The sequence below is a fragment of the Hippocampus guttulatus genome, chromosome 3 (assembly GCF_054856545.1).
Source record: "Hippocampus guttulatus isolate MCC_2025c chromosome 3, RoL_Hgut_1.0, whole genome shotgun sequence".
In the NCBI taxonomy this organism is placed as follows: Eukaryota; Metazoa; Chordata; class Actinopteri; order Syngnathiformes; family Syngnathidae; genus Hippocampus; species Hippocampus guttulatus.
Window position 1 is genome coordinate 2910450 of NC_141263.1, and position 8748 is coordinate 2919197.

General features: G+C 40.7%; 1 protein-coding gene across 1 annotated transcript; it reads left to right on the top strand.

The window, feature by feature from the left end:
• The first annotated feature begins 5207 nt into the window (after positions 1-5207).
• On the top strand, positions 5208-8435 carry mesd (mesoderm development LRP chaperone). The gene is made up of 3 exons (XM_086107832.1): positions 5208-5389; positions 7379-7611; positions 7767-8435. The coding sequence occupies exons 1-3, from the start codon at positions 5234-5236 to the stop codon at positions 8032-8034; spliced, it is 657 nt and encodes a 218-aa protein (XP_085963958.1). The 5' UTR covers positions 5208-5233; the 3' UTR covers positions 8035-8435.
• Positions 8436-8748: the final 313 nt, after the last annotated feature.

Below are 8748 nucleotides of genomic sequence, written 5' to 3' on the forward strand. Positions count from 1 at the left end.
ACCAAGCGAGCCAACACATACCGGAAATTTCAAAAATAAAAGCACACAACGTTCTCGTGTGTGGAAATCTTGATGACATTTCAATTACAACTCTCACACTTGTATGATTTAGCACAAATGAAAATGTACGAGCGCAGCTATTTGGTTCCAAACGTTTTCGGTTATTATGGTCCACCTTTATGTACATTTAACAAATTCATTAATCTAAAAGCTGATTTTGTAGAGTCCTTTTGATGTTGTCCATTGATGTTGGACAGTGTTTTTGAATGTGAGTGAAGGTATGTAAAAGCTGTTTTCTTGTATGAAGCCTGCCATGTTGATTTATTTCATTTTTTAAAATTCTATGTGTAGGATCATTGATTGTCCTTATGAAGTGTGAGCTGGCTATTAAAATATGATTAACTTTTGTAGAAATTTGAGCTATTGCTTTACTCTACTCCATACAGTAGTGTACTGCTCAAGCATTATTGACAGCATCTTGGTTGCACAACGACACTACTTAACATTATGTGGTTGTAACTACCGCTTTACCAAAACATCTGCAATGGGTCAGACATGCCCAGTTACAGACTGGTGGATCCAGAGATTTTTATGGGTCCGCTTGTTAGGGTTTCCAAATATTTGACTTGGTTGAAGTCCTGCATTACTTTTTTAAAATTTTTTAACATGTTCACAATCTCACATATTATTTAATATGCACATCCACCGAACTCTTCATTAGTGAAAAAAAAATATATATATATATTAGAGCCGTCAAACGATTAAAATATTTAATCTAATTAAAAACGCAACTGTCATAATGAACTCAAATGAACTAAAAATTAATCGTGATTACTCACGCATTTTTTATTGTTTCTGAATTTCCTTTTATATTTTTTGTCCTATTTTTCCCCATTTTAATGGTCTCATCAACATGGAATCATGAATCAGTTTTCTATGCGCAAAATGCAAATATTTACTGAAATAACAATTTCGATTTTCAATTTTACATGAACATTTTTCACTTGGAGCAGTTATTCACACATAATCTCTCACACAATATTACTGTCCATCAACTACAGTGAAAAAAATATTTTGTCACACGACAGCTGCTTTAACAGCTCTTTTTATGGACTCAAAACAGAGCAATATAACATTATAAAGTGCACATCTAAGGTAAACTAGTACTCAGGCTACAGTGGATTTAAGGCATGGTTGCATACTTCGTTTCTCTCAAGTTTGCTTTGAACACAGCAGTCAGGCTATGTTGATTCTGTTGGTCCTTCTTGCGCGGAAGTCTCTCTACGGTTTTGTGTAGACATCATTTCGGATGACTACACTTGGTTAGATGACAACACGGGAGACGTTTTATTTTCAGTATGGTCGCTACGACTGCACCGCTGAACTCTCGACGTGCCTCAGCGCACCGTCGCTGTCAGACGAACATAGAGAAGCCCCACCCCCATTATTTATATGGACACGGAACATAGTAACCTTCCACATAAAATAATTCCAAACAAGTAACAATCGCATCAGTGGCATACATCAAACTGAACAGAATGCCTGCTCTTTATTCATCAGAGGCTCATCAACCTAGTCTCTTATTTCTCTCCCGAAACAGTGTCTTCTCCCGCTTGGTGAACCTTAGCCTTCTCCGCTACGTACAATCTCTGTACACAGCTTGTAATGGAGGTTCTCGCTGGCAATCCGTAGTGGAGTCGTTAGATGCAATGCGAATGATTTCATCTTGAGTCGAGCTGTGGACAACGTTGATAGGCTTGCATGCAGTAGCCATACATTTAGCTCTGGCTTCAGCAAATTTGTTCTTCGTCGTGTCATCCATTTTCTTCGCTTTGAAATGATCCATAGCTGTCTGTCTTAGACGAGGGGGCGGAGTACTCACGTCAGCTGTGTGTTTGGCCATTAAGTGGTCTTTCAGACTCAACGTGCTATGATGATAGCTCAGTTTACAACTGCAAAACATCCAGGTAACGTTGGTCTTGTCAGTGGAACAATCTGGCAACTTTTTAAAAGTAAACTTTCCATTCATAAACTCTTTAAGTATTCGTTTTCGGTGTTTCGCGCTGCCGTGGCTGGCAAAACAAACCTGTGTGGACCTGTGCAGCGCGCTTGTTGTTTTGTTTCTGGTTTATTTATAGAGCAACGTAACATCCGCTGTGACGTGTGCCGCGTTAATCTCGCGAGAAAAAATTGAATCCCGTTAAAATTCATTTAAATTAATGCCAATAAAAACGCGCTAAACTGACAGCTCTAATATATACAGTATACTGTATGTCAGTGGTGGTTGCTCTCGGACTGCAAGGGAAGCTCGGCTTCCCCTAACATGTCAAAGAATGAGTGATCAAATATATGAATGTAAATTTCATAGTGTGTACATGTCATTGACTAAATATGCGCTACAACGTGCTCAACTTTTGTTCCGAATCAGCTTCTTCTTACTGGTTACGACGCGACTCCCTTCTCATTCATTCCAGTAGTTAAACAGTGGACGCTGAGTGTCCGCTGAGCCTTATACTGCCCGGACACCGAGCGTCTCGAGAGTTCAGGTCGGTTGAACGTTGAACGGAGACGAGTCATTGGATACAAGGTGGTTTTTGTCCCGCCCATGGACGGTCGGCATCTCTGGGACTGGATGGCAGTGGGAGGGTCCCGGACGCCAGGCTTACCTGCATCAGATTGATGCAGATGATCAGTCTGAGCCTGTGTGTCAGTTTGATTGACATCGAAATGAGCCAATCACCGACATTTTAGTGGAGGCATCCGTGTGAGCAATTTTTCAATTCGCATTCTGTTCTGAGTTGAGCTGGAGACTTCTCCTAATCATTTTAGCAACACTCTTTGTTGTAAACAACTAGCGACAAGTTAATCTTTCATTTCTGGTGGGTTTTATTGTAGTTCCTGTAGTTGTAGGACACTAATTAAGTCCCTGGAAAAGACGCCTTGTTGGTATGACAGGGTCACAGATCATTTTCTTGAAAAGGAATGGAGAGAATTCACGTATAAATAAACTGACACATTTTATGATGTCGGCCAAAATTTAGCTTCCCCTCTTTGACAGACCAGCATCCGCCACTGATGTGTGTGTGTGTGTGTGTGTGTGTGTGTGTGTGTGTGTGTGTGTATATATATATATATATATATATATATATATATATATATATATATATTTTTTTTTTACCTCGAAGCGAACTACATTTCCCGCAGCACTGATTGGTTAAGCAACATAATGTGATCATCTGCAGCCAGTGATGGCTAAGTGGGCGTGTCATAACTAATTGACATGTTGAGTTGGCTGTGTCTTATCCTCCAGGGCAGAGGCTCCGTCAAACCCCTGTGACTGATACACCGAACCCCTGGGGTTCGATCAAACCCAGGTTAAGAACCACTGTTGTAGACAGTAACACAATATGTTAATTGAACTGCTGTAATTTGGCAACATTGATATAATAATATATCATCTACATAACCATGATACGTGCTCGAGCCTATCGCAACTGTCTTTGGGCAGTAGGCGGGGTACACCCTGAACCCTGTTTCCAGCCAGTGTTTCACAATGATAATGGCCCTCCGAGGGAAACTGTAACAACATTGCGCGGCCTGTGACAAAATTGAGTTTGACACTCCTGATTTAGAGTAAACAGTTGACTTGCAGTGGATGTTTTGGGAATGTGTGAGGAAACCGGAGTTCATGGAGAAAACTCACGCACACACGGGGAGAACATGCAAACTCCACACAGAAAGGCCGGAGCCCGGATTCACACCCTGCACTGTGAGGTGTACATGCTAACCAGTCGACCACCGGGCCACCCAAAGTGTCTCTGATTAACACTAAATAGATTTCTGTTGTTTTAGAATACTTTTTATGACTTTTTTTTGGTTTGTTTTCTAGAGCAACTTTTAACACTGTTTACTATTTGGAACAGTATAATTCCCTCCCTTCCCTCTTGTCTACCTTTTGGAGTTGTGGCCAAAATGTTCAGCCTTGTTTTCATCGCTCAATATGACATTTTCCCATATTTGTTTGGGATATTTATTTGTGTATTTATGTCACATTACTTGGTAACATAAATGTTACGGAATAATGTGGGGGGGAGTTCGTCATTTTTGTCAGAAGACCACCAAATGGCCAAGTAGGAGATATGGGACTCCAGCACAGGATAAAAGCTTGCTGATTTCTTCTTCTTCCTCTTCTTAACTAAAAACTTCACAGCTATAATATATCTGAAATAATAATTGCAGCAAAGGGACATTAGAGATAATGTGTTTGTGCTGTCAATCAGTGTTGGGCAGTAGCACAGTTACAATTAGCGGCAGTTTCTAAACCTTATGTCTATTGCTTGTTATTATGTTACATTACGCACACCTATCATCAGGCTGGTGGTGCCCGCAAATTATGCAGACAGGTATGGAAAGAACAGAACTCGAGAAAATGGAGGAGAGGCCAGAAGTGTGTTCATCAATCCCCATACGCATAATGCAATCCGAATAAAAGGCTCATTCCAACATCCAACACATCCAACACAAACTAAAGACATGCATATTCTGGTACTGTACAGACTGTCCTGAATCCAACATAACAATCTCCAGGGATCAAATAGTCATTATGACTCAATCAGCCAAAAACAAAACAAAACGTTTGTTATTTATTTATTTTATTCATTGCTATTATGACTGTAAGTTAGAACGGACTAGTATGCGCTTTGGCTATATAGGCACGCCCGAATTGAGGACAAAGTTGGCTTTTAAAAATGTTTGAAAAATTAACAAATTTTCAAAAATGCTTCCTGAGACTTAAACAAACGGAAAATAAACCATTATCTTATATGATACATGCAGCTCAACCAGGAACGTAACACATTTTTTGAGATGTTTTACTCTGTGTGTGGCATGAACCTGTTCGTAACAGGCACTTTATAAACCATACTTAAAAATATTGCTATATAATTTAAAACTGTATAAAGATAATCTCATTTGATTTAAGTGTGTGCAATTGTCCCCCGGGGATAAATAAAGTTTTCTGAATCTGAATCTGAATGTCTGGATAGATATGCAGTACATACTGCATGGGGAGTACAGTACTGTATTTGTATAACGACATCAAGGCTGTTTTTATTTTGAAAATCCCTCAACCAATGTTTGGTTTCCTGTTAATTTTTTTTTCACTGTTGAGACGCGCCCTACCGTCTTGTGACCGGCGAAGGAGCCAGCCAATCAGGTGGGAGCATCTGTAAACATGGCGTCTGACTTTCGGTGGAAATGTTTAGCGCTCCTCTTTTGTACTTGTTTGCTTTGTTCTTTAGCCACTGGCAACAAAGATAAGCCCAAGAAAAAGAAAGACATAAGAGACTACAATGATGCAGATATGGCTCGTCTTCTTGAGCAGTGGGAGGTACAGTAAGTTACTGCTTTTCATTCAGTCGATCTGGTTAACCTGGCCGTTAGCTAGCTTACATGTGTCCAAGTATCCAAATATCAAGTTCTTCAGAATTTCGACACGATTACGTCGAACTCGGATTTGTGTGTGACTTTGCTGCTGCTGGATGTCTGTCACAGGATTGCGTTGTCATTTAAGTATTGGTGGGGTCGTGTTTCCTAAGTTTATTTTAAATGGCTTTGTCTTTTAACCTCCTGTCCCACTGAGCGGTGAACAATTGCCAGTTTTTTTAAAGGCAGCAAACGGTGCGTTCACGCGCTCGTTTGATGTCGCAAATGTTCGCCAGTTTTGCCAACAGTTTTAGTATATATATATATATATATATACACTGTATATATATTTGTCACCGGGAAATTTTGGACATGCTCAAAATTCGCTTGCGACATGACATGTATAGGTGAACATCCGCCAAATGTCTGACGACATTAATATTTGTGGGACTTTAGCTTTCTGTACAGCCACTTGCATTCAAGGCTTCCTCGGCAAGTACACAAAAATTTAGAATTTTATTTGAAACATTTACAGGTCTGTAGAAGTGTGGACATTTGAAACGATTGTATGGAAAAAATAATGTTTCCCAGACAGTTGCGACTTCTTTCTTTCTTGCCGTCTTTCTTTCTATCTTGCTTTTTTGGTTTGTTTGTTTGTTTGTTTCTGTTTTTACCCCTTTCTTGTTTCTTTTTTTGTTTTCCTTCTTTCTTTTGTTTTTTTGACAAACAACGTGAACATCTAATAACATATATAGATATCCATGTTTTTTTTAATTTATTTGCGCTTGTGTGCGATGTTTCTCTGTACAGCAATGCCAGCCTGAGAATTGACATCATCTGGCACATATAAATATTGAGAATATATATGTAGAAATAAAAATGGATTTCATCATCATCGCTGTGGTTGTGATTTAACAATGTCAAACGAGAAAGCCAATTATCTGGAGTACTGAATCACATTTACATTCCTTTAGAAAGTTGTAGGAATGTAATGAGTCTTCATTTTCAATCCCTCAAGCATTCCAAGCCTGAGGAAATAGTTTTTCTCAAAGGCTCTGTTTTGACATACATATCTATTTACTGAAAGTGTTTTTTTAACAGAAAAGTCTGGAAAAAGTATAAAATCTTGAAATCTCAACTGTGTAGGTCAGGGGTGCCCATTACGTCGATCCTGATCTACCGGTAGATCTAAGACAGGTCCCAAGTAGATCCAAAGAGTGTCGAGGAGAAAACAAACAAACAACCATTTGTGTGTCTTTGTACATGTTAGCAACATATTTTTTTGTGTTCATGTACGCTGCACCCTAATCATCTTATCAGTCTCATTTTCACCCAAAAAATATTTAAAAAATAAAATAAAGCAGGTAAATCTTGAATTTACGGTGGCTTGTGAATACGTCACCGGAAGTTGTTAGCGCTCAGCAGTCTGCAATTGCAGCTTGTGATCAGAGCTGTTGCGCTCTATCTATTATCGTCATTATTCTCATTCAGAGTTTGCTTCGTGTACAATTCACCGAGGGCACGGGCAAAGAATAGGAATCTAGGAGGGTCCAGGGAAGCACTTTAAAACGGTACGTGTGAGCTACGATAGTTAACAGGCGGCAAAAGTGCGTCGCATGCCTCAGTTTCAGGCTGTTTCTCATCATGGCGTGTGTGTGTGTGTGTGTGTGTGTGTGTGTGTGTGTGTGTGTGTGTGTGTGTGTGCGTGTGCGTGTGCGTGTGCGCGTGCGCGTGCGCGTGGTGTAGATCCCGGGAGGTTAGTGGATCGAAAAGTAGATCTTCGGTCCGAAAAGTTTGGGCACCCCTGGTGTAGGTATTAGTTGAATGTAAATTTAATGTTAGCACTGATAGAGTCACCGCCAACCGTCATACACGTGTACAAATGAGTGAACTGCAGTATGACAACGCTTTCCAGTTGTTTTTGTGTGCGACACTTCTCCTCTCATGTACCTAGAAAGATGACGACATTGAGGAAGGTGATCTTCCAGAGCACCGACGAGCTCCTCCTCCCATCGACTTCTCCAAGATTGACCAGTCCAAGCCCGAAGACTTGCTGAAGATGTCGAAGAAGGGTCGCACCCTGATGGTCTTTGCTACAGTGTCAGGGGAACCCACTGAGAAGGAGACGGAGGAGATCACGGGCCTGTGGCAGGGCAGCCTCTTCAATGCAAACTATGACATTCAAAGGTATCAAAACCAGCATGTTTGACTTCCTCCCTCCAATTTGGACCACGATGGTATTCATAAGGTTTCCGTTTTCTTTCCCTTCTTTACTGGAAGACTTTTATTTTTTGCTTTTTGAAAATATGACACCACACCTTATTCTCCGTTTCCCCGTGCAGATTTGTGGTGGGCTCCAACCGGGTGATCTTCATGTTGCGAGATGGAAGCTTAGCGTGGGAAGTCAAAGATTTCCTGCTGACCCAGGAGCGCTGCTTGGACGTCACTGTGGAAGGGCAAGTGTTCCCTGGGAAAGCTGCCAAGGAGAGCGATAGCAAGCACAAGCAGGGGAATGAAGTGAACACCAAGAAGAAGAGCAAAAAGAAGACGGAGGGCTCGCAGGTAGATTTGGAAGGGAACAGAGCCCGCCTTGCGAATCGGGAGCTATGATGGAGTGGCAGAGTTGCCTTTTGATTTGTTGGAGAGGCTGCAGGACGACATGAGCAGTTTGCAGTCGAACGTCATTTCTCTTTGATTTAATAAATCATTTCTGGGTTGATTCCTTTGGCTGCTGAGCACTCCCATGAGTGTTTTGTTAATCAAGATATACTGTGTGGCATATACGCTCTTCGTGTGATTGGATCCCAACGGTACTCACGGAAAGCACAGTCATGTGATGCGTGCGTTAGGTGTTCATCAACATACATGCATGTCATAAATGTGACCGACAACACAAGGACTTCGTTCATGTCCAGATGCACTTCAAGCTGTTAAAAAGAAAGAAAAAAACAGCTTGTACATATCTTCTTGATTTTCACTCAATATGAAAATAAATGTGTTTTTATAGAACAGTTCTGGATTTTTTTTCGTTTCTATTTCATTGCATACACTGACTAAATGTTATTTTTTTTTTTTATTGTTTGTTTCTTCCTCCATTTGCCTCTTTCTGTTTTTGGGTCCAAGCGGTCACTTGTTGACGCTATCTGGATTTCTCTCCCTTGCGATATTTCACCTGCAATGGTGAGGCCGTCATCTTCTCAGCAAAGAATGCCTCCCAAAAAGGAATTGGTGAGAGCCTCGAAGGTGAAGTAAAGATAGAGGACCAAATAGGATGGAAGATTTTTAACCACTTCTTCCATTGATAATTACGAGGGCCGTTTTCGG

What these genes read in the sequence shown, in the direction of transcription:
- mesd (XM_086107832.1), top strand. Translation starts at nt 5,234, where the DNA reads ATGGCGTCTGACTTTCGGTGGAAATGTTTAGCGCTCCTCTTTTGTACT. An exon ending in GTCTTCTTGAGCAGTGGGAG is followed by an intron (nt 5,390 to 7,378) that starts GTACAGTAAGTT and finishes TCATGTACCTAG; the next exon opens with AAAGATGACGACATTGAGGA. An exon ending in GCAAACTATGACATTCAAAG is followed by an intron (nt 7,612 to 7,766) that starts GTATCAAAACCA and finishes TTCCCCGTGCAG; the next exon opens with ATTTGTGGTGGGCTCCAACC.